The 25,700-nt window shown below is 58.6% G+C and overlaps 1 protein-coding gene across 1 annotated transcript in view; it reads right to left on the bottom strand.

The window, feature by feature from the left end:
• The window catches only part of SEMA4D (semaphorin 4D), a gene marked incomplete at its 5' end in the record, with an annotated part of 46,503 nt that extends 24,368 nt beyond the window's left edge, over nt 1-22,135 (bottom strand). Inside the window, 3 exons of the mRNA XM_027774136.1 lie at nt 423-757; nt 12,650-12,704; nt 22,117-22,135. Coding sequence (XP_027629937.1) covers nt 423-757; nt 12,650-12,704; nt 22,117-22,135 — 409 coding nt within the window. The remainder of the gene's footprint in view (nt 1-422; nt 758-12,649; nt 12,705-22,116) is intronic.
• Between the last annotated feature and the right edge of the window lie 3,565 nt (nt 22,136-25,700).

Here is a 25,700-nt window from a genome sequence, read left to right as displayed (position 1 = left end):
TGGCTGCCCTGTGCTGCGGAGCAGTGCTTTCCCAGAGAGCCAGGTGTGGACACTTTCTCTGCCTCTGATCCCGTAGGGTGGAGGAGACGCCCGGCAGGCCGGTCCCATCCCAGCACGTGCACAGATGCCTGCCATTCTGCGTGGGACAGCTCTGAGCCCTGCCTGCAGCCCACCTTGCTCAGTCCCTCAGGCCACCGACCAGAAAGACCGAGGAAAGTGAGAAAGACAAGACAGCCGGCAGTGAGCCGTGGGGGAGCGGCTGGCCGGGGGGCAGCAGTGCGGGCGCTGCTGCTGTCCTGACGCCGCCACATGCCTGGGTGCAGGCTCCTCGCGGGCAGCGTGTCCCCAGTTGTCAGGCACAGGAGGGGAAGCTCCCTTCAGGACCCCCCAGTTCTGACACCTGCACAGGCTCCGGCTCTCACCTCCGTGCTCCCAGGTGATCCGGGGGATGGGCGCAAGCTCCCCCGCAGTCCCGAGCACCATGACCAGGGCTGTGAGCAGCCCCCCGATGGGTGTGCACATCTTCACTGGGCGGGGGCCGCGGCCGGGGAGCCTCAGCAGCAAAGGCTCATGGGCAGCAGGAGGCCAAGGTGGGCGTGCTCTGGGAGGGCAGCTCAGAGGCCCGGGGTGGGGGCGCAGAGCGGGTGAGCCTCGGGGGCCCCACGAGCCCGCATCTCCCAGCTCCCCAGGCGAGGGGGCCGCGCTCACCACTGCAGTGCAGAGGCCACGTGTGCTCCGTGATGGCCTCAGGAGAAACCTGGAAGAAGGTGAAGAGAAGTTATGAGGCAGACACAGGCATGCCAGCTCCCACCACAGGGCTGTCTGGGGACACGTGAAGGGCGGCAGGGCCCGGGAGGGCTTGGACAGATGAGTAGAACCAGGAGTCCCCGAAACTCTCTGCTTCCCGCCTCCCTCGGTGGACATAGCAGGGTACACAGAGAGCCCATGGTGGCCGTGGGGCCCAGCACACACGGATGGCATGGATGGCTGCCCGCCTCCTTCCTGCGTGGCTGCCATGCCCACTGGAAATAAGATGGAACAACAGCAGTTCCCACGGACACTGCCACCAGCCCCTGGGACACTCAGCAAGAAACAGGGCCAGAGAGGAAGGCCAGAGGGCTGCAGGGGCCACCACACACATCACACACACGCACTACAGGCACATGTGCACACACACATACATGTACATGAGGCCTTGCTGTGTAGGGTGGGTGAGCTCCAGCAGGGCCAGGGCCACCCAACGGGGCCCCGCTGACCCAACCAGCCTGGACGAAGCAGCCTCATTACAGGACAGGTTTATGTGGTTCAGCCAAAATCCGGGTGCGGGCCCAAAGGTCTACTGGCCCCAGCTGGGTCCCAGTGCTCCTGACAACGCTCCTGTCCCCACCTCCTGCGCTCTGAGCTGCTCCTCACCCTAACTCAGCGACACGGGGCCGGGTCCCTGCACTGCGCACCTGCCCCATTTCATCGAGGAGGACGCACACCATGAGGTGGGGACGTGGCCAGACATCAGCACGACGGCTGCTGCGCTCCAAGCGCCCTCTCCACCCCTCCCCGCCCACCTGAGCCACTCTCCAGGGGCCTGGACGCCCGAGGCCAGGGGCTGGCCAACCTCCTTCAAGAGCACGAAAGGAGAGCATCACTCCCAGCTCTGCGGTCTCTCCGGCCCCACAGCTCAAGAGCAGCTCCAGGTGACAGACAGACACGCGGCTGAGGGCCCGGACCAGCTGATGGCGTAATGCTTAGGTTGCTGGACACATGGCCGACCCCGGCTTCAGTCACAGACCCAGGGCTTGACACTCATGCCAGGCACATGTATATGTGTGCCCCAAATCCTGAGAGGAGAATGGAGGAGGGATTGCGGCATGGCCATTTCCCCTGGGGGGTGATTTCTCTCTGTCTCTGGTGAGTGCATGCCCTATAGGAAAAATCTCTCTTAAAAAAAAAGAAGATGTGTGGCCGAGTGCCAGCACGACTCCTTACAGGACGCCGCGGCCACAGGTCAGGCCCACGTTGTGGTTGAAGCCAGTGGCAGCGGACTCCTAGTGCGAGGAGTTAAGGAAGCCCCTGAGAGGAACGGGGAGGGCGGTGGCCCACCAAGCAGTCCCAGGCTGAGCCAAAACTTTTGTTTGTGGGGCCACCGCTTGGAATGGTAGGTAAGGCGCTGGACTCTCACATGGCCAACCAAGGTTTGAGTCCCGGACTCAGTAGCTTGAAAATCATGCCAGGCACATGTGCGTGCATGCTCAAAATCCCAGAGGAGAATGGAGAAGGGATTGTGGCATGGCCGTCCCTCCCGAGGGGTGATTTCTCACTTGCCCTCTTTCTGTCTTTCCCTCTCTCTCTCTCTCTGGCAAGGAGCGCACATGCCCTATGGCAAAAACCTAAAAAAAAAATAAAAAAATTGTTTATTTGCCAGAAAAAGACATGAGTTGAGAAAGCACATGAGGAACGGTCACACTTCAACCCATTCTCCTGCTTCTCCATCCTGTTGGGATTTGGGACATGCAAGCTTGAGCACTGATATATTTGCACACACACACACATTTTTTTTTTTTTGGAGAGGTTTTTCGCTATAGGGCACGTGCGCTCGCCAGACAGAGAGAGACATAGAGACAGAAAGCGAGAAATCACCCCCCCAAGGGGGATGGTCACGTCGCAATCCCTTCTCCTCCATTCTCCTCTCGGGATCTTGGGCACGCATGCACACGCGCCCGGCGTGAGTTTTAAGCCACCGGGTCCAGGATGCGAACCGCGGTTAATTATGTGGGAGTCCAGCGACATAGCCATTACGCCAACTGCTGGTTCCCAACACGCACACATTTTTTAAAGAGATTTTTGCTATAGGTCTATTTGCTTGCCGGAGAGACAGACAGAAAACAAGAAATCACCCCCGCCCCCCCAGGGAAGATGGTCATGCCGCAATCCCTTCTCTTGGGATCTTGGGCACATGAGCACATGCATCCAATGCGAGTTTTAAGCCTCTTGGTCTGGGATTCGAACTACAGTCAACTACGTGGGAGTCCAGGGCCGTAACCACTGCACTATCTGTTAGTCCCCCAACATGCTTTTCAAGTCACTAGGACTGGGAGTGCAACCACACGTTGGCTCCCTTAACCCTAGGCCCCAGGGATGCCCCCATGTTTTATGATAAAATGTTAGAGGAAACATTTTAAAATAAAAGAATACAACAAGGCCGGATTAGCTGGAAAATCTGTCCGCTGCAAACCCGAGGACCCAAGGCTGCACCTCAGCATGGACCTGCAGAGCCCGGTGCAGTTGCCGAGGACACGGACAATGTGCACCTTCATCACAGTGACCCCAGGCTGGAGACCCCCCCCCCTTGCCCACCGGCCTGTGACCTGACAAATGAAACGTCCCCACACTCGGCAGAGGGGGGCCTCATGAGCACAGCAGCAGGGGCGGCCAGACCTGCAACGTGACCGGTTAGAAAGCTCACGACCTGCATGACTCCTCTGTGGCATTTAGGGGTGGAGGGGCCAGAGGGTCAGAGGAGACACGGAGCCATGAGCGAGGGCCCCGCTGCACTGTGGGGGTACTCTGAAGGTGCTGAGCTGAGCCCTGCAATGGTGCGCTTTTGTGAACACTTCTGGGAAGAGCCCAAGCAGCACGACGGGGCCCTCTGGGCCCTCTGGGCCCTGTGCCCGCCACAGCGCCAGGAGCCCTGTAGCAGACTCCACGGGACAGGGTTTCCAGGGCAGCTCTTTCCAGGAGGATCACTCAGGGAGCAACTGCATTTTTTTTATTTTTTGAGAGATATTTGCTATAGGGCGTGTGCTCCCCAGAGAGAGAGGGACAGAAGGCAAAAGATCACTCTCCCGGGTCATGGCCACGCCACGATCCTTTCTCCTCCATTCTCCTCTCAGGGTGTTGGGCACACACAGCATGCATCGGTGTGAGTTTCAGGCCACTGGGTCTGGGACTCAAACTGCAGCTGACCACGATGGAGCCCAGCGACAGCCATTATGCCATCCGCTGGCCCCGCGTAACTGCGTTCTTGCCCTCGGTCTGTCTTCCTGTGGCTGCCTGAAACTGACCTGAGGACTGGTGCTCCGGAAGTAAACTTGTGAACGTGGAGATACGGAGTTCAGCCAAAGAGCGGCCCGGTGGGAACTACCTAGACTGGGACCCCGACTGCAGGTGGGCAGGCCGCCCTGCTTCCTGAGCCCATCACAGACATGCTCATTCCTTAGGGGACCGCTTTTCACATCTGTGTTGTTGGCAGATACAGTCCGGACTGAGACAGCCTCCGACGACCCACCGAGCACACAGCAGCAGCGCAAGAGGGAACCACCCCCTCTCATTCATAATGAGCGCACATTTCCAAGAATCATGCAGGTATGTATGGATTTTAACTTGCTATAGGGTATATGCACCCTCCAGAGACAGAGAGGAAGTGAGAAATCACCCCCCAAGGGGGATGGCCACACCGCAATCCCTTCTCCTCCATGCTCCTCTCCGGATTCTGGGCATGCACGCACATGCGCCTGACATGATTTTCAAGCCACTGGGTCCGGAACTCAAGCAACACAGTTGGCCACATGGGATCCAGCCACCCTAGCTACCTCTCCACCTGCTGGCCTGAAACTCGCATCGCGAATCACGGCCAGTGAGCCTCGGCCCAGCCCTTCCCCCTCAGGCTCCCTCCACCACTCTGTCTTGGTCCCTGTGCCTGCCCACGCCACCCAGGACTCCGCAGCGTGCCGGCTCACACTGAGACCTCCCTAATCACACGGGGACCATGCCTGCGGTCTGGGCTGGCTGGGACTGCGGGCAGAGTAAGACCTGGGTGCTGTGTTTTTTTTTTTTTTTTTTTTTTTGGGGGATCTCTTTCTCTCATGGAGGAAATAAACTTTTTTTAGGTTCATGGAAAAATAGAATTGAAGTACGAGTTGATATAGGTGCAAAGAAAGGTGTAATTCATGCAGTTTTTAAGTATTACTTGCTGCCCATAAACTGCTAGGACCTCCCACACATGCGGGACTCGCACCGAATAGTCATGTGGCACCCACAGCTGGCGGAGGGGAGACGGGGAAGCTGAGACGGTCCCGCTGGTCCCATTCTTTTGGGTTCTTTGTTAATTTTTTGTTTTTGCCAGAGGGTGCATGCACTCCCCTGAGAAAGAGAGAGGAGAAAGTGTGGTCTGCAATCCCCTCCCTTCCATTCCTACGCCCTGTGAGGAATCAGACACACATACACACACATACACACACACACACACACACACACACACACACACGGGGTGTTTTTCAGGCTGTGAGGATCAGGCCTCGAACGGCAGCTGACCAGGTGGGATCAAGATCCCTTAACCACGAGGCTGCAGGGCCGGCCCCTCCTCGGTTCCCATCGTGTGGTGACAGATACAGGACAACGGGGCGGTGACAAAGAGCTCCTCACAGGCTCAATACCCCCCTGCGAACCCTCAGCCCACCTCTGGCAGGCATGGTCGCCTCAGCCAGGTGCAGAGGTCCAGCTGGCTGCACATAAGCCCCAACACGTACCCAGTGTGGGGTGCCAGCAGGGCCAGACCACAGGTGGGGAGACAAGGCAGACGTGCCCTCCCCGTGTGTGTCTTGGCACACAGATGTGGTCCCAGCCCGTGATGGGAGTCTGAAGGCCACAGCGAGAGAAGGCACGAGGAAGGGACTGGTGTGGGGCTTGAGGACCAGATGGGAGCAGCACAGGAGGGCGGCGTGACGAGTCAGGAGAGTGACGCACCGTGGGGCACCAACGCGGGGGGCCGTGCTGGAAGGAGATGGACCCTCGGCCATGAAAGGACACGGCTGAGCTGAGCTTCTCATGCCTCACGCTGCCGCTGCCCAGACGGGCATTCCGGGGAGACTAATGGCATGCGTGGCAGGCAGGGTGGGAGGGTGAGAGGGTGGAGCACTGAGGACGCTCCAGTGCAGCCGAGCTGCTCCGCAAGACCAAGGGGTCAGAAGGTGGCTTGGTAGTTATAGCACAGGGTCCCTCACAGCCGACCGCAGTTGCAGTCCGGGACCCAGTGGCTTGAAGCTCACACCAGGAGCGTGTCCGTGTGTGCTCAAGTGGCATGTTGGCTAGGCCACTGGATACCACATGGCTGACCACAGCTGGAGTCCTGGACTCAGTGGCCTGAAAATCATGCTGGGTGTATGTGTGTGCGTGTTCAAGATCCCGAGAGGAGAACAGAGGAGAAGGAATTGCGGCATGGCCATCCCCCCTGGGAGGTGATTTCTCACTTTCCCTCTCCCTCTCTCTCTGGCAAGCACACAAGCCCTATGGCGACAACCAAAATAGAAAGATCTCACAGTGCTGGGCACACCTGCTGAGATGTCTGCCCAGGCCCACGGGAGGGTCAACAGCAAGAGCGAGATGGAGCGATGTCAGCGTAGGCTGGGCTGGAACCGTGGAGGGCCCTGCCAGGGATGCTGCCGGTGGGAACGGGGACACAGGGAAACTCTGCACCGTCCCCATTCTGCTGTGAACCTCAACCTGCTCTGAAAGTCAAGGCCATGAACAATGACCACGGTAACAGGCAACTGCTCAAGGAGCTCCCTGCCAGCCACACGGGGTGCGCAGGGCCCAGGCGCCTGGCCGAGAGGTGAGTGCTCGCTGGCAGAGGCGACCCTGGCTCCCTGCAGCACACCAGGCCCACGGGACGGTGCTTTTCTGGTCAAATGCCAGCGAGAACGGCGTGTCTGTTGGAGAGAAGCGAAGTGCAGAGGGTCCGGCTCCGTTCAGTGTCCTCACTGCCCTCAGGGTGTCCCACGAGACACGCTGCGGTCAGGCTGGCCCAGCGAGGACAGGGAGGATGTCACACTGGGGCATCTGGTGCCCAGAACACAGACATCCACATCCTGTCCTCACCAGCCCAGGGCAAGGACACCCTTCAAGGACATTCTGTGTGGATAGAGAGAGAAAATGGGGGGCAGTGAACAGGTGGGCTGGCAGGCTGTAATGTGGGCTCTCCAAGGGCCGGGCTGGGCACCTGCTCCGTGAGGCACGCTTCAGTCTGTGGTGTCACACCGCTTCCAGGTTCCCAGTGTGATAGCGGGAACACAGAAGCATGCCTGTACATGGCACATCCACCACACAGAAGTAACCACAAGAACACGGGGTGCAGGGCAGCTGTGAGGACGGAGAGGCTCTTGGTGCGGGCGCTTCACCTGGCCTCATAACACCAGCTGTTACACGGGAAGCCTCAAGACTTAGAGTGTCTGTTACCGCCAGCAGGCATGTGCCGGCACCAGGGTCACACAGAGACAGAGATGGGGAGGAGGACAGACCCTCTCCAGTGAGGGTGGTCACAGGATGGAGGTGGTCCTCCCTCCATCCTGCTGGGATTCTGAGCATGCACACGCACGTGCCCGGTACGTTTTCCGAGCTGCGAGGCAGCGTCTCCCCATGGTTGGCCATGTGGGATCCAGCTCCCTCCCCACTGGCCCACAGGGACGCCCCTCACACGGGTCCTCAACACTGGCTGTGCTAACCACCAGCACGCCATTCCAGGATCGTCGGCACTACGTGATGTTTCGGACCAAAAAGAACTGAAATCAGATTCCGGGAAGAGAGAAGTAACCACACACCACCTGAGAGGGCGGGTGCAGCGTAAAAGCAAAATCGGGAGCAAGGAAATGCTCGTGAATGCCTGGGAGGGAAAGCGGAGGTGTTTTTTTTTTTTTTTTTTTTTTAAAGTTGAACGATGCCACAGCCAAGAGGAATGGTAAGAAAACTGGGGGATGGGTCTAGGCAGAGTCCCAGAAAAGGGGGCAAAAGATGAGCAGTCATTGGAGAAATACCGTAAGGAGGAAAGCCCCAGGCAGAGCTGTTTTCAGAACGAACGTGCCCAGCAGCACAGGGAATGAGAAGGGTGGGCTGGCACCAGAGCCAGCACCTGCAATCCGAGAGCCCTGGGAGGCCGAGGAAAGATCTGAAGGCTTGCCGAGAGGACACAGGCCACACAGCAGTTAACCGCAGAGCCCTGGGGACAGCCAACGACGCAGGCACGCAGGGGAGCCAGGGGCCCGCAGCGCCGGTCAGTCCGAGGAAGACAGTCCTGGCCAAACTGACCTGTGCACGTGCAGACGCACACTTCGCACCTCAAGCTCTCCGCGTTCTTACACACGTGCGTTCTTGCTCAGGTGCATGCATACACATAAATGCACATGTACACCGACACAGTTATACACATGTTCACAGATACACAGTTGTACAGATAGATACACAATGCACATATATACAGTTGCATACACACACAGGTGCACACATCCATAAACACACAGGTGAATGCACAAACCAATGCACACACATGTACGGACACAGGGATCCAGGCAGCAGGAGGCAGAGGGCCCGAAGGTGCGCAACAGAGGTTACCAAGATTGCTGGGTGTGTGGGCAGGTCTGTGTGCAGAGATAAAGGCTTTACAGCTCTGGCAGAGAGTCTACAGATAAATGAGCAGATACAGAAATGAAGCACGCACACTCAAAGTGAAGCAATTATTAACCCCGGGGGAAGCAAAAGTGGTGAGTGGAAATGTAATCAGAGGGGCCCAGTGTGCAGCCCCAGTGACAAAAGAAAAAACTCCACTGGGAAGATGCGGAGGGAGGAGAGGAGTGAGCTGAGCAGGGGATGAGAGCCCGGGAAGGCAGTCCTCACCGTCCATGTTGTGCAGTGTCCAAAACCGGAGAGTGGGGAAATGTAAGAATAACCGATTTGAAAGAAGACAGCAAAAATGGCTGCAAGAGTTGAGGCTGTCTCGGGTGGCAGGAGGGCGGCTGGCAGTGGTGCCCCTTCGTAGCAGCAGGGGAACCACCACACTCCCCAGCAGTGTGTGTCTACACTCCCACCCACCACATCAAACTGAAGAGGAAGGAGGTTCTGGCTCCTCGCAACCCAAAGACAGCTTCTCGGTGGACGCAGAAGCAGCAGACACAACCCACAATGGGGGCGTCCTGAGACAGGGAGGGCAGGGCCATGTGCACGCAGAGCCTGGCCCGACAGCAGCGCACTCGGGGTTCCAAGACTTCTGTAGACACGGGCCTGTGCAGTACCCGGCAGGCCCCGGGCAGCAGCTCAGGTCTCGGGTGCAATGTCCACGTGGCCACCCGCCAGCCTCCCCCACGTACTCCTCCCACACACGGCCCCTTGAGGCTGCCTCACAGCCTTGTTCACACTGTCGCCTCTTCCAGAACGCTCTCCCCGGGGGTTGCTGGTGCTGGCTCTTTCCCAGGGTGGTCCTGTGCTCCAAGGCACCCCCATGGCCGCCGTCTCCCTTATCCACACCCATGCCAGCTCTTCTGTGCTCATAGCCCAGAGCAGCAGTTGGCTTGGAGACATCCCCATGACAGCCCTGCTGGGCCATGAGTCTGCATGTGTTATCTCCATCTGCGTATGCGTGCCTCTGTGTATGCATGAGTGCACTGTGCACGTGTGCACCTGTGTAAGCATGGGTTTATGCATCTCGGCATCTTGTGTATGTACCTGTGGACAGGTGTATCCATACATGTGTGTGCATTGGTATATACATTCACATGTGTGTTTAGGCAATGTGTGCACTGTGTATGTGTGCAACTGTATATATGTGCATTGTGTATCTCTATGTACAACTGTGTGTGTGTGCATTTGTGCATCTGTGAACATGTGTATAACTGTGTCGGTATACATGTGTGTTTATATGTATGTATGCATCTGTGTGTAGACATCTGTGACTTAGTCCCTTCTGAGTAGGGGACACAAATGTCTGGTTAGCAGACCAAGGCTAGAGCTGGAGACGATGGGGACAGAAAATGTCACACACGAAACAAAATGCCAACAGAATGAACAGAGGGTTTAAGGCCATCCCTGTAACCCTGAGGTAAGTGCCCCAGGGAGAATGTGCCCAAGAGAACACGTCAGCGAGAGCTGCCGCTGGTGCCTGAGGGATGCCGGCAGCTCCTTCCGGTGGCTGTAAATAACCAGTGAGGACCGTCAGGCCTTGCTGGAGTCCGCTGGGATTACTCAGACTGCTTTCGGTGAAAAGCAAGCTTGTTCTGAGGCCCTTTCCCTGGTGCAGCCCAGACCCTGCCATTCAGGAGCACAGCACATGTGACTGAGCCCGGCCAGGAGTGACTGCTCACGCCTGCCTCCCAGACCTGGCCCTGCCCCAGCGCCACCGGCTCCCGCAGCACTACCAATGGGTCTGCAGACCTGATTCCCACGGCCGAGGTCAGAGCCCGCCTCTCTTCCCAAACGGTCATTAACAAGAGCCACGCACAGCTCCCAGGGGAGTTCTAACTCATGACATCAGCGGGTTGAGGCCTCTGTCTATCTGCGCCAGCACACACCACCCTGCACAATCAGAAGGTGCTGCACACGAAGCACACACACCCACGCCGACATGCCGCCCTGTGCCCCGCTCAAGAGCTGTGGCTCCAACGTCCCAGGTGGGATGTCCTATTAGGGCCTCGCTCCAAACTCTGAAATCTGAAGACTGGGCAGAACTCCCAGGGACACCACTTCCCCCTCCAGTCTCCCCACAAGGACAGGGAGTACAGCCATGTCCGAACTCCGGTCGTGCCCGAGCCCAGCCCGGGGCCTCCTCAGTTCCCCAAATCGTGAGGGCACAGCAAGGAGATGCCAGTGCAGGGCCAGGGCCAGCCCACGGCATGCGTGAGGTGGCTGGATCCCCTGTGGCCTCACGGTCAGTGCAGTCGGAGTCCTGGAGCTGGCAGCTGGAAAACAGGCCAGGCGTGCATGTGTGCAAGCCCAGGGTCCTAAGGGAGGGGCAGATGGAGGAGCAGGGACTGCATGGTGACCATCCCTACAGGGACGGTCCCTACAGCAGTGCCTTCTCTCGCTAGCAAGTGCACACACCCTCAGGCATCATTTTGAAAAAGGAACCAGGGAGTGAGGTCTCGGTCAACACCGGATCTGCCACGCTGATCGCGGGCTTCCAGCCTCCAGAACGACGAGGAACTGAAGCCTACCTGCTTGTTACAGCGGCCTGCACCAGCTGACCCAGCAATCCAGCCAGGGCGTGCACCGCGGCAGGTGAGCAGCAGACAGGAACGCAGCACACAGACGTTCCTGCACACCCGCGGACACCACTGACACTGGGAGAGGCTTCAAATCACCACCAGGGCTGAGGCTGGGGTCCTCAGTGTGGGGCCGGAGGGGAGTGAGACGACAGAAAAGACGCTAAAGCAATTGCAATTTCTTGGCATTTTTTTTTTAAGTTTCTGTTATAGGGCATGTGTGCTCGCCAAAGACACAGCATGGGAGGGGAGAGGGACAGTGAGGACTCACCTCCTGGGGGATGGCCATGCCACGATCATTCCCTTCTCCGTTCTCCTCTTAGGATTTTGGGCACACGTGCACATGCACCTGGAGTGAACCTGGAGCTACTGAGTTCGGGACTTGAACCACACGGCCAGTCGTGTGGGACCCTGCATACCGCAACCTCCATGTCACCTTCTGGTCCCGTATTTGCTTTCTTCGTTTCCCCACCGCATGAGACTCTCCCAGCTTCACAAATACTCCAGGCTCCATGAGGTGGAGTATGCTGCTAGGGCACCGTGCTCCACAGGCTGGGACTACATGCAAGCACTAGTTCGATTCCCAGCTCATCCTGAACAGGCCGGCATGATGGTGAGCACCAGTGGGCCTCTACCTGGGAATGTGGGTGGGTGAGACCCTGGGTTTCTGTCAAGAACACTTACTGTTCTTTCTCTCTCTTGTGCACATGCTCTCATTAAAATAGCGACAATAAAAGACAAAAACACAGATCCCCCCCACCCCCATAGTTCAGGAAAATCATAAAAAATATATGCATACAACCAGCCAAAAAACACAGAAAGTGTCACTCCTGCCTGGAAGTGAAACTGTGCTAATTGGAACCACCTGCCAACCTGGCAGAGCGGGTTAGGCGGTGGGCCGGGCGCATGTGGAGGGCGTGCTGGCAGCGGGCTCTGATGAGCCAGCAAGACCACGAATCCTACAGGGCCCGAGCACGGTGCATGAGTGACAGGAGAGGGTGAGGGACAGGCCTTCCTACAGATTAAGGCAGCTGTTCCTCTTTCCTCCCAAACCGGAAATACATGGTTTAGAATTCCCCAACACGAAAATTAATCACAGGCCAGTAGGTGGTGTAGAGGTTAAGATGGCCACATCTCAATGGCTGACTTCACAGTTCAAATCCCAGACCTGCTGGCTTGAAAATCGCACTGGGCACGTGCACACGCGTGCCCAAGATCCCGAGAGAACAGAGGAGACGGGACTGCAGCGTGGCTATTTCCATCACCCCCAGCCTGCCCCATCTCTCGGGCGGGTGCACACACCCCACAGCAAACTGACAGCTACGACACAAAACTGTACAGTGGCGCGAATCCAAGGCAGGATGGCAGCAGGAGCCCTCTTTGCACACCACCTTACGACGGCCTCCCTACACCCCCGAGAGAGAAACGCAGGCTTTGTGGGGTCATCAGAGCCAAGAGAGACGGAATGAGGAGGAGTGGGGAACAGCAACGAGACGGGAAGGAAACGACGACCACTCGCGGGTTCCGGAATGCCCACCCAGCGCAGCCCCAGGAGAACGCAGCGAGTCCCAGCACAGTGAGGAGGCAGGGACCTTGCTAAACTGGGGACGGCGACCAGGACACAAACGCCTTACCTGTACCTCGTGCCTCTTGAAACCTTCTCCGAGGACGTCTTCAGAAACCCTCCCCCTGAAAATGAAGAGAAACAAGGGTGTGTAAGCCTTGACTCGCCCGTCCTTGGACCCTCGGCGTCTGTTCCGGACAGGCCCTGCAAATGCGCTCGTACCACCTCTGCTTAAACGCCTGCCCCCGAGATGGCCCTTGCTGGGACTCGGTGGGCTTGCTGGCGGCGGTATAGACGGAAGTGGGTGGCTGTGCAACCACTCGCCCAGCGACAAAGGGGAAGTGGGACCCAGCAGTCACCGGGCCGGGGCGGGGCCCCAGCACCCGCCACAGCCACAAGCTTCGGAATGAGCCATTGGAAGGCCCACAATCACGTCATCAAAATGAGCCATTGGAAGGCCCACAATCACGTCACCTGGGTGTCCATTAACTTCAGGGCTGTATCCTTTCAGCGCATCTTCACGAAAAGACAATTTGGAAAAAGCAGAGACATCTAAAACAGATTTTTAAAATTCATTTATTTTTTTTGAGAGGGAGAGACAGGCAGAACCTCCAGCAGGGCCTCACTGCTGCGACCTACGCCAGCCTCAGGTGCCCTGCCCAAGAGCACACGTGTCTACCATGTGGGGAGGGGCATCCTGGAACAGGACCCGGGAGGCTCTGCGGAAGGCGTGTCCCACGGCCTGGTGTTTTCCATCACCAGTCATCAGCTTGCTTGCGTCTGACGGTCGGTTGTGAGCAGAACAGAAACGCCTACGTGGGCGCTAAGGTTTCCACGGCGTGCTGTCGCCCTCGCAGTGTGGGAGAGAACCCTCAAGACAGATTGAGTCCCAAATACCACCATCGATGAGGTCAAGAGAACTCGAATCACAATCCAGGCCCGCAGTGGGGTCTGCAGCTGTGTGGCCCTCCGTGCTTAGCAACGACCGCGTGTCTGCGAGGCTGCGGCGTCGGGCTGGCACCCTGTGCCTCGGACGGTCCTGCAGCTTTCCTTCGGCTTTTGGAACTTAGACCATCGCTGCTCTTCTCCCGAAGCCAGCTGGCGGGAGGGCAAGCAGGTGGGTGGCCCTCCCTGCCAACACGGGGGCCAGCCAGGCCCCTCACGGATGGCCCCACCCTCTGCAGACGGCCTGGCTGGTCCCCACTCTCTCCAGACGGCCGTCTCCGCACTTGACATCCAAGCCCCCAGCCCTCAGCATCATCCTCTGAATCCTGAGCAGACACCCACAGTGGCCAAGGGCCCCCAGGTCGGGGGTCAGAAGTGGTCATGTTTCCCACCACAGTGGCCTTACAGAGGCCGTGCTGGGGCCTCCCCCACAGCAGCCGCTGTCCCTCTCGGCCAGCACAGTGCCTGCGTGTGAGCAGCCATGCTGGAGACCTGTTCCCAGGGCCAGGGAGGGCACGGCAGGCCGGAAACACCCCGGGGAACAGGAACGCCAGGGAGGGCTCTTCTCTGGACCTTACACAAGCACTTGCTGCTTCAATAAGCGACGCGCTCGTGAGGCCAACGACGCACGAGTCCAGACGCCATGGCTGCTTGGCATGGCGTGACAGGTGGCAGCAGGTGCGGGCATTCCACGCACGTCTAACTCTTGTCGGCCACAGAACCACAGCTGAACTCTGGCTTCCTCCGCACAGGGCCCAGGCCCGAGCGCCTGTCGAGAGGCCTCTTCCTCCTCAGCATGAACCCACAGGTATAATTAGCTGTCACCAGAATGAAGACCGCAGAGGACACACTCCTCACATGTCGGGTCTCAACCTGACTCCTTGTAACACCCGGAAAAGACTCTAATGCCCATTCACGGCACAGAGGGAAATGAGTCGGGAGACAGAGGAGGGTTTCCCCTCACCCCAAGAGGCCCAGCCTTGGCTCCCCACCTGCAGAGGGCAGGAGGGGGGACAGGAGGGGGGCTGGCAGCGCCCCACATCTCGCCTAGATTATGCAAACGTGGCCTCACTCTCCCTCAGAACACCCTTCCTAGGACAGTAGGAAGATTTTTGTCCTTTCTTCCTTTTCTCCTTCCTTGGGAGACTTTTGTTATAGGGTGTGTGGGCTCGCCAGAGAGACAGAAAGTGAGAAATCACCCTCCGTGGTGATGGCCATGCTGCAATCCCTTCTCCTCCATTCTCCTCTTGGGATTTTGGGCACAGATGCACATGCGCTTGGCCATGAGTTTGAAGCCATTGGGTCCAGGACTCAAACCACAGTCAGCTATGTGGGAATCCAACAAAATTACGCCATCTGCTGGTCCCTACTTACTTTTTTAAAATAATTATGTTATTTACTATTGTTTTCAATGTTTTTTATGGAGCACATACACACACGGAGAGACACACAGAGAGAGGGAGAGAGGGACAGAGCAAGCCACCAGGTCCAGAACTCGAATCGCTGTCAGCCATGTGGAAACCCAGCACCCCAACTGCTGTGCCACCTGCTGGCCCCCAGAAGCGCGTTTTTTAGCATGTGGAGAAGACACTAGGACCTGCAGGAGCCAGGTGCACTCAGAAGGCCTGGGCCCAGGCCTGGCTTCTCCATGCTGTGTGTTTCCTGGGGGAGTTACGGGGCCTTGCTGGGCCGTCCCCTCACTCAGAAAGTGGGCACATGGAAGTGCCCTCTCATCTCGGCTCTGTGGATACACGATTGCCCTGTGTGAAGTGTCTGGCACTCACCGAGGCACTGGCAGCCATGAGTCACAACTCCCTCTTCCTGTGACGTGAAGCCTGGTACGCGGCCTCGCTAAGGTGACACAGAGAGGAACAGAAATAGGCTCTGGGCACATCTGACACACGCAGCCCCAACCAGGGGCCAGGGCTCCACCAGCCCCTCCTACCAGGCCTGCCTGGGTCTTCACCCCTGATCCTGCGAGCAGGGGTTAGGAACAGCATGACAGCCAGCGCGGTGGTGGGTGCAGAGGGCAAGGGGCCACGTGGCCTTCTGCTCACCCTGCTCTCCCAGGCCCAGGTCATGTGGAGGCCCCCAGTGCACTCCGCGCTGCCACACGCCCGCCTGGGGTGGCCCGCATGCTGAAGCGAAATGCCACTCTCACAGAGAAGACTGCTGTTGCGAGCTGGCCACGCAGCATGTGGGAGGGGCAGGGGCCACATCCCAAGCCCTGGGGGGGGGGGGGGGGCCGGTGGGGGGGGGGGCGCCTGTGTGGGTGCCAGTCCAGACGCTCTGACCTGGTCACACCTCACGTGTGCAAGACGCCCAGATGAGGCTGTCATGTCGGAATGCTCTGGAGACCCTGCAAGTCCGCTGACATGCGTGTACAGACAACACGTGCACAGGGTGAAACACAACGTGAATGCCAAAGAATGACAACATGCCCCTGTCCGAAAGGAGCCCCGAAGCAAGGCTCCCGGCCCTTCACACCGGCCCCAGATGTGAACACTCACTGTCGCCATCTCGCCAAAAGAACCTGTGGCTGGAGCGAAGTGTAATCCACAGGACCAGGTGGTGGCAGGAGGAAAACGTGACTCTCCCACGTGGGAAAAGCCTGGCTTCATGCCGAGGCCTCCCTGGACACGCAGCACCCCTGGTCTGGGGCTGGCTACAGCTGGGGTGGGTCGCAGCACCAGGACCCCACTGGGGCCCTCTTTCTCTGTGAAGAAATAAACTCAAAAAAATGTAATCCAAGGGCCAGCAGGTGGCATGGAGGTTAAGGCACTGGGTCCCCTCTGGCTGACCTTGTGGTTCGCCTCAGACCAGCAGCTTGAGAAACACATCAGGCGTGTGCATGCGTGCCCAAAATCCCAAGAGGAGAATGAGAAGGGGCAGTGGCATGGCCATGGCCCTGGGAGTTCCCCCGTCCCCGACCCCCAGTGAGCACATCCTATACCCTAACACAACCTATAGAGAATTTAAAAAGAAGAAACAAGCCACCCAGCACCCGGGCGTGGCGGCCATGGAGTAGGCGCGCTCCGGGAGGGGAGTGTGCCCCGTTCTCTGTGAGCTGCAGTCCTTCACACTACTTACAATCTTACCTCAGCCGTGGGGCTGTTTAATTACCTCTTTGATCTGATATAGAAAGTAAAACAAAAGGGTGACAGAAATTCTAAAAACATGCACTTCTGATAGGAGGGAGAGTCTCCGACAGACTCAAAACGGACACTGCAGTGGTGAGGCCACGCTGCCAGACCGTGCCTTCCACGGTGCCTTTTGAAGCAGCGTCACCGAGCAGACCTCACGAAGATGGCAGCTTCCCAGGACAGCAGATACACGGCAGCCATTTCTGGGCTGGACTTTTCGGTGGAATTCCTCTTTCTAAGAAACCCTGAGTCACCCCCTCACCCCGGTCACTTGTGGTGGGCACGGTGCCTGGAGGAGCTGTGCCAGGTCAGACAGAGATGGGAAGAGTCTCAGCTCCCAGCCAGCCTGGGAGGGCCGCAGCAACCATGGACGACAGTGCGGCCCTCGCTGGGTGACACAAGGGATGGGAGGGGCAGGCTCGTGGCCACCTGGCAACGTGGTCAGGTGGACCTGGCACCTTCGGGCTGGCAGGAAGGAGCAGGTAGAAACTTGGTCCTGTGCGTCTCTGCACTAAGCACCCTCCGGTGCACCCACAAACTACTCACTATGATTGTGTGCACCATACTGTAATTAAACATGGTAATATCAACACTCAGTCCTTGGGATCAGCAGTTAGCGTAATGGCTATGTCATTGAACTCCCATGTAGTCGACCGTGGTTCGAGTCCCGGACCTGGTGGCTTAAACTCATGCCGGGTACGTGTGCGTGCGTGCCCAAGAACCTGAGAGGAGAATGGAGGAGAAGGGATTGCGGTGTGGCCATCCCCCCTGGGGGGTGATTTCTCGCTTTCTATCTCTCTGTCTCTCTCTGTCTTTCTGGTGAGCGCACGTGCCCTATAGCAAAAACCTCTCAAAAACAAAACAAAACAAAAAAACAAAAACAAAACACTCAGTCCTTTCCCATTTTTCACATTCCAGTTCATTTTTTTACAATTTTTTTTTTTTGAGAGATTTTTGCTATAGGGCATGTGCGCTTGCCAGAAAGACAGAAAGCGAGAAATCACCCCCTAGGGGGATGGCCATGTTGCAATCCCTTCTCCCCCATTCTCCTCTTGGGATCTTGGGCACACACGCACACACACCCGGCATGAGTTTGAGTCACCGGGTCCGAGACTTGAACCACTCGACTTACATGGGAGTCCAGCAACATAGCCATTATGCCAACTGCTGGTCCCCATTTTACAATTTTTTTTTTTAACTGCCAGGGTCACATGTGCTTGCCAGAGAGCCTGGGAGAGGAAAAGGGCTCCCCCGCGGAGCATGGACACAGCGATCCTGTCCGCTCCATGACCCCACTCTGCTAGGACTCCAGGTGTGCACGTGCACGCGCCAGGCATGTTTTCAAGCTGCCAGGGCAGGGACTTGAACTGTGGCTGGCCACGTGGGGTTGGACTCCCTTAACCACAAAGGTCATGAGCTCAGCCTCATGATTCATTTTAAAGACAGACTGGAACTACCGGCAAAGCGTGACCATGAAGGAACCTTTCTCTCAGGAATATTCAAAGTGATTTTAAAAATCGATTCTTTTATTTTGTTTCACTTATTATTATCACTGTTATTTAAGTTTGCTATAGGGCACGTGTGCTCACCAGAGAGAAACAGAGAGAGAGGGAAAGTGAGAGAGTAAACCGTTAGATCCGGGACTTAAAGCACAGCTACCCATGTGGGAGCCCAACCCCCCAACCCCCATGCCACTGGCTGATCCCTCAGAGTGATCTTTAGAGTCTTGGGGAAGGCTCAGAGGTGACCAGTGGTTTTCTCCTCAGGACACAGGACCACAGAGACGGAGGCTCCCGCCGCACCGACAGGACAGCACTGGCCTACCGGGAACGGCTGCGCAGAATTTCCATGACTGCTTCCAGCTCGCATCTGGTTTTCCCAGTGAGCTGAGCTAAAGTAACGGAGAAGTAAAACCAACTACGCTCCACGCACGCACGTTTCCTACACTTCCTCCCAGCTAGCCGGCCCCTCGGTAGGTGCTGTTCACTGTACCCAGGCCCAGAGACAGCCTGCCTGATGACCCGGTCTTTCCTCCCTCCTCCCGCAGCGCCTCTGCTCCGCCAGGTCCCACCCCAGCTCCAGGGGAGACCCTGCAGAAACCACGGCTGACAGTGCACACGTGCACGAGATGCAGACGCTAAACGAAACGTGACAAACCACGGGGCCAGCAGGTGGCTGGCTGGATCCCACAGGGCCAACTCAGTGGTTCGAATCCTGGAACCGGTGGCTTGAGAAACACGCCGGGTGTGCATGCATGTCCAAAACCCTGAGAGAACGGAGAAGGGATTGCGGCATAGGGGTGGTTTCTCACATCTCCTCTGTCTCTCCTATGAGCACATGTACTCTATGGGGGGGTGGGGGAACAAACTAAAAAAAAGTTGTAAACCACAACACAAGGCAACACCACGCCTGTGACCCATGTTGGACATACACCAAAAGCGAGCGGTCCCACCAAACCCCACGGCCAGGCCTGGCCGTGTCCCCGCGGCAATGGGTACAGGGAGCAGCAGATTTCTCAGGCCCAGTTCCCGTGGGGTCCCCAATTAAGCCATCTGTGCCTGAACCCAAGGGTCCCAATCTGAAACTGGTGGCCAACTCTAGCTTCACTACCGCGAATCTGAAATGATTGCAATTCGAGAAGGTTCCTCCGAAGCCAAACTGGAGCCCTTTCTTCCTGAACCCACAGCCACCCCGAGGACCTCTGGCCTCTAGCTTTCAGAAGTGTGTGACAAGCAGGCCCAGCTCCTCCTGAGTCTGCAGTCCCCTGAATCTGCTCCCCCTCTGCCTGCCGTCCGGGAGGTGAGGGTGGCACTGAGCTCACTGTCCCCAAGTGCGACCCTGCGCCGACCCTCCAGGCCCTCCTTCCTCCTCATCCTGACTGGCCTTTGCCCTGAGGGGCACTAATGGTCACTGTCCACAAGCTGCCCTCCTTAAGGTCAGGCCCTGCCCCTGCACAGCTGCCCACCGCCACTCTTCCAGGGCAGCCCCCGGTCTCTCTGCAGGGCTGCGGAATGGCCAGGCCGGCAGTGTCCGCAGAGGAGGCCCTGCGGATTGCTGAACGAGCACTTTTCCACCTGAGCTGGAGTCAGGAAAGCAGGAAGCTGAGACCTGCCCTGAATATTCTGCTCCACATCCCAGGGCACCAGGTCTACCAGGTTCTGGAGGGAGCAGCCAGCACAGAGGCCAGCCTGTGCCCCACTGCCTTTCCAGGGTCCCCAGGCCTGCTGCCTGCACCGTACACGTCCCAGCCTCAGCCAGGCCAGCCGGCCACAGCCCTCCCTCTGGGACATGAGGGCCCCCTTGCCCAGTCTGGGGAGAACAGAAGCAGGACAACGAAGCCAAGAGTGGCCACTGGGGATGGCGAGAACTAACCAGGTGTCCTGCGGCTTCTGCCAGTGTCAGCTGTGGTCGCCTCGGGGACCACACGTTAGGGAAGACGGGAGCTCCCTGGGGCGTCTGAACAGCCACCCCCAGTGTGGGCCAAGGGACTGAGGCACCAAAAGGCCGTGAGGTTGCTTCCTGACAGCGCCGTCCCTGGTTGTCCCTGGGAGGCACCCACACCGTCTCCCCACACCCAGTCCTCTCAGGGCCCCCGAGGAAAAGCAGGCTGCCCGACGAGTGTGGTGGCCTGGAGCCAGAGGAGCCCGAGTCCCTCCTGGGCTGGAGAGGGGACGAGGGGGGCAGAAGATGCTCCGGGGTCAGGCTGGGGTCGGGAGAGCGCAGCGGGCTCTTTCCATGTGCTGGGAGCTGAGGTGCCACACACTGAGCTGCACTGTCCCCCCTCTCCTTCAGGGACACTAGGGAGGACGGCACCTCAGTGAGGTGGGCAGCTGAGGACACAGGGTCCTGGTCCCCCACGTGTGCCCACGGTGGGTGGGTGCGTGTGCACACGTTCCACAGGGGACTGGGCCTGCCCTCAACCAGGACCCTTGGTCCTGCCACCGCAGACCCCACTACGGTGCACACAGGGCGAGCGGGGACAGGACGGGGCCAGGCTGGGGCCCAGGCAGGGGTTTCTTTTTTAAGTCTCAAAACCACAAAATGTTACTCTCCTTCCTCTCGTCTTGAGCGAAGTCTTAAAAATACACACCAAATGACACACTAGGCCCGCTGACCACAGGTCGTAACAGAACCAGAGGCCGGGCCGTGTGCCCACTCATCCTCTGCCTCGGGCCTCCTTCTGCAGGACAAGCCCGTGCCAGCTTCGGCTCCAGCTCGGCGGACCCACAGGTGGATCCAGGGACGGCTCCGTGAGGGCTCAGCCTCGCCACGTCTGGGCTGTTAACAGGCGGTCCCATCTTATGTCCATCTCCACCTCTGCCTGGACATATTTCCACAGTTTCACTGATGTCCTCCACGAGTGAGAGACAGAGACACAGAGAGACAGCGCCCTGACTGGGGCCCGATGCCACGACCCACCCTTTGCCGGGCCCCAACCACAGGCGTGCATGCCTGGTGCACTCAGGAACGTCTCTCCGTGAGCCCAGAAGACGGCCATGCGTTGTGCCTCACAGGGTGTCACTGTCTAGCCCGCCGCTCCCTGCTCTGTGCCCACACCGTGCACAGGACCTGGATCCGGCAGCCCGCCTCCTTCAGGGACCAGGGCGTCCCTCAGCCCTCGGCAGCCGGTGGGCAGCTCACAGCAAGTGCCCATATTTACACCCGGACAACCACAGCCATCGCGGGCCCGAGGGGTCACTGCAGGTGGTGGGCTGGAGTCACGGAGCGCTGAAAGTGGGCGAGGCCGACCCTGACGACTCGGCTGGACAGGGAGGGGTACTGTCTGGGAGCTGAGTCGCCGCCACCCACTGCGCCCCTGGGCCTCCTCCTGCTGCTGGACACTCGCTGCCCGATGTCCCAGGCTATGGCCAGCATCTCCGAACTGCCAAGGAACAGCCTAGCGGGGCGCTGTCAGCCGATACTGGATTAGGGCCGATCCCCTCTGCTCCAGGTTACGGCCAGCTACGGCCAGCCCTCGAATCCGCTTAGCCACAGCCCCGCTCCCAAGGCAGTTCGCAGGCCTCTAGATCCCTCCCGGCCCAGCAGCTCCGTCCCTTCTCAAGGGAGTCATGAGACGGGGACAACTTAAAACACCCTCGTGACTCCCGTCTGCTGCCCCGACTGGCACAGGTGCTACATGGCAACTGCGTGAGGAGGGTGTTTGGGGACACATGCCACCCGTGGCCTGGGACGGCCCTGCTGTCCTCCCAGCAAGAGGCCCAGGCAGGACCCACCGCAGGAGGAGCCACGCAGTGGGGACGTGATGGTCCTGCTGACCGGCGCCGGGCCAGTCCCGCTGACCCAGGATCCCCAGCTGGTGGTGCCCAGATCCCAGACCGGGGCGCTCGGGTCTGTGAGCCCGGCAGGGCCCCAGTGAGGACGGCCCTCCCTCCAGCACGCAGACAGTTCCGGGTGTGCGAGGGCACTCCTCTTCTGAGCTGTGTGTCACCTTCCAGATGATTCAGATGTGAGGGACAAGATGGTCACAGGGGAAAGAGCTGAGTCACCATCACCCAACGGCAAGGCATGGTCAGCTTCCAGGCCGAAGGCCCGGCGCCAGGGCAGCTGGCTGCTGCGCTGTCTGCAGGGCACAGGAGGAGGCTGTTCTGTTCACCTGGGACCCTTGGGCTCGCCAGGAGGAGGACCTACGGACAAGGCAGAGCTGACCCCCCACTTGAGCCAGAAGCTTATCTGCCCAAGTCACAGGAACCCAACCAACCACAACACCCAGAAAGGTTCTAGAACGTTCTTACACCACAATAAACCATGCTGTCCCTCCCCCCACGGCGGCCCCTCCTCAGCCTGACGACGGCGTGGCCCTGCAGGAGCTCAGCCCTGCTCCCGAGGCCCCTGCGGCCAGGCGGCCTGTGACAGAGGAGCCCACTCACACACCTCACATGGCACAGGTGGCCCCAGCACCGTCGTGCCGTCCTCTCTCAGCACCCCTGGGCGTGGGACAAAGGAGGCAGTGGCCCCGACCTGGGCCCAGCACCGAGCACGGACGAGGCTGAGCACGGAACAGGGCTCACACCGCAGGGCGCGGAGGCACGCTGGCAGATGGAGGCCGCGGAAGGCCCAAGGCGGCATTTGATAATGCACCAACGGAAGCCCCCACTCAGGAGAACGTGGGTCCATCTGGTGTCACGCTGACTCTGAGCCACCGAGTAACAGGAAGCCTTACTGGAAACTGCGACCACACGGCTGCACAGCGGCCACTCTGCCCGGACGCGGTCAGGCCACAGCACTGACCTGCAGCACTGTTGGCAAATCCATCCGGGCCTGGCCAACGAGTGTAGCTCCAGGTCAAGAGGGTGGGTCACATCTGCAGTGTCTGCAGGTGACAGAGGTGCCAGGAAGGCTTCAGTCACCGGCAGGCAAGGGATTACCAGGAGGTTAGCCCAGACCATGGAATTTCGGAACCACAGGCCAGTCTTTAACAATGCACTCCCAACTTGCAGGCCAGAAACTCGGGCACCTATCCCAGCCCCTGGAGGCTCCTGCACAGAAGAATGCCTCCACCCACCTGCACAGAGCCGTCCCTCCAGCCCAGGTGGGCTCCAGGCCCCAGGCCCTCCTGCACAGCCAGGTCTGACGTGACGCTCCCTTCGTGAGCGGGTGGCAGCTCACTGTGGCTGCCCCTCTAGGGAGGGTGCTGCCGGTGTCTAGGGTCGACAGTCCACGCCTTCGCAGGCCCAGGAGAGGAGCTGCAGGAGGGCAGCTCGGGGCGGCTGGCCATGGGCTCTGGTGCCTGGAGGGAGGGAGGGAGGGAGACAGGCTCTGCCTGGTCTCGGTCACTATGCCCGTCCAGGGTGTTTATGTCCATGCGGGGTGACCCAGGCCCCTTGGGGGACCAGGCTCTGATGACCCGGTAACAGCCAGCTCTGTGTACAGCAGTGAGCAAACGCTGTTCTAGAGAACCCAGATCCTCCATGGCGACAGCAGTTCAAACCCCCTGCCCAGTCAGCCAGAAACACACCGGGTATACACAAGTGCCCAAGGCCCGACAGCCTGGAGGACGGCAGGCAGAGGCCACGCTGTGGCCAGACCGTAGTGGCTGCTCACCTCTCTTCCTCTTACAGAAAATAAACTGGGGCCGGCAGGTGGCGTGGTGGTGAAGGGCACTGAAGGTCCACGCGGCTGACTGCAGTTTGGGTCCCAGACCTAGAGGCTTGCTTGCTTACTTTCCACCTCTCTCTTTCTCTCTCACTCTCTGGTCCTCTTGGGTCAAATTAAAATAAAAATATTAAAAAGTTAAATAAAATAATTATTTTAAAAAAGAAAAAATAAACAAACTTAAAAAACCGTCATCACCTAAGTGTGTACTCACCAGGAGCCAGTTACGTAAACAGTGGTGTCACAGCGTGGCCTGCAGCAGTGCATGCCGCACACGCTGGCGCTCACTGACTAGTGTGAGCGAGCACAGAATGTCAGTTACAGGGGAAAGCAGGACACCACCGAGCTGAGAGTGGATCCATCTAGAAAGGCAGCCACGAGGGCTCGGGCCGGCCAGGGCGGGAGCACACCAGCCCACTCTCACAGCCCTGGTCCCAACCCTGGCCGGCAGCGGTGCCCGCTGGCTGAGACACCCGCTGCACAAGAGCACTGGGGCTGGCTCGGACACCCACTGCACACCCGGGCCCCCGACCTCCTGGAGAGACACCGGAACGCCCGCCAGTGGGACCCGGTTCTGGGAGGTGGAGCCTCAGGGGCATTTTAAAACACGTTTCTCCTCCAGACTCTTCCTGGGTTTTCTTTCGTATCATTGGCTATTTTCTCTCTTTTTTTTGAGAGAGATTTTTGCTATAGGGTGTGTGCGCTTGCCAGAGAGACAGAAAGCGAGAAATCACCCCCCCAGAGGGGGTGGCCACACTGCAACCCCTTCTCCATCTTTCTCTGGGGATTTGGGGTATGTATGCACAGGTGCCCAACATGAGTTTGAACCTGCCAGGTCCAGGACTCAAACTGCAGTCTACTACAGAGAAACCCAGCAACGTAACCATTACCCCGTAGATCTACCTGTCCCGGCAATTTTCCAAACTGTCCTTCCATGCATCCTGTTTTACAAACAGTAGTCCCCATGATGTCTCTCTTTCCATCATCTTGCTCTGGTCACCCCACTGCAAATGGGAAGGTGCCCCAAGCCCTCAGGGGACATTGCTGCTGGCCTCAGGGATGCACTCCCGCCACACCTCACTGGGCCAGGACTGGCTTTCAGGACCCCAGGACATGCTGGGGCTCCCTGCTCCATGTTCCCTCCCCAGGTCTGTACCTCGGTTGACTCTGTCCCAACTGGTCCTGACCTGCCTGCCCTTCATCACACAGACAGCGGCAGCCCGGGTTCGAGCTCAGGGCAGCGCTCACCAGCTGTGTCACTCTGTGCGGGGGCCGAACCTGTACCCTCACTTCTGTCTGTAAGATGGAGCCAGCCTCCGAAGGTGCCTGGAACCGTATCCCACCGCTCACACCACAGGGGCGACGACTACGGGTAGGAGTCACCGCCCATGGAAGGGCTCGGACCCTCGCCTAGGCTTGGAGCACAGTCACCAGGCCGCTCGCCCCCGCGGGGCTGCTAGCCTTCCGGAGCGGCAGTCCTGCCACGGTTTTCCCTAGTGGACAAGGTGCTGTTTCCACACTGACTTTTTCCCAAAAAGGCTGACAAGAAAGAAGAGGCTGGGCCAGCACGTGGCATGGTGGTTAAGGCACTGGACTCCCACATGGCCACATGTGGTTCAAGTCCCAGATCCAACAGCTTGAAAACCACACCAGGTGCGTGCGTATGTGCCCAAATCCCAGGAGGAGAAGGGAATGCAGCATGACCATCCCCCCAGGGGATGATTTCTCACTTTCTCTCTCTCCATTTCTCTTCAGTGAGCGCATGCACCCTATGGCAAAAACTTAAAGGAAAAAAAAAAAAGAGGCTGTTCTTAGCGCCTAAGGGAACCCAAGGTGCCTGCCCTCCCAGGCTCTGCTGTGGCCTGTTACGTCCTTGCCTTTCAGGGAAGTGGCTGCTCGTCTGCGGTGCCCCTGACCCTT

Source organism: Tupaia chinensis, unplaced genomic scaffold (assembly GCF_000334495.1).
Source record: "Tupaia chinensis unplaced genomic scaffold, TupChi_1.0 Scaffold000404_1, whole genome shotgun sequence".
NCBI classification, from domain to species: domain Eukaryota; kingdom Metazoa; phylum Chordata; class Mammalia; order Scandentia; family Tupaiidae; genus Tupaia; species Tupaia belangeri.
The sequence above is the reverse complement of the archived record's forward strand: the minus strand, read 5'-3'. Positions and strand labels throughout refer to the sequence as shown.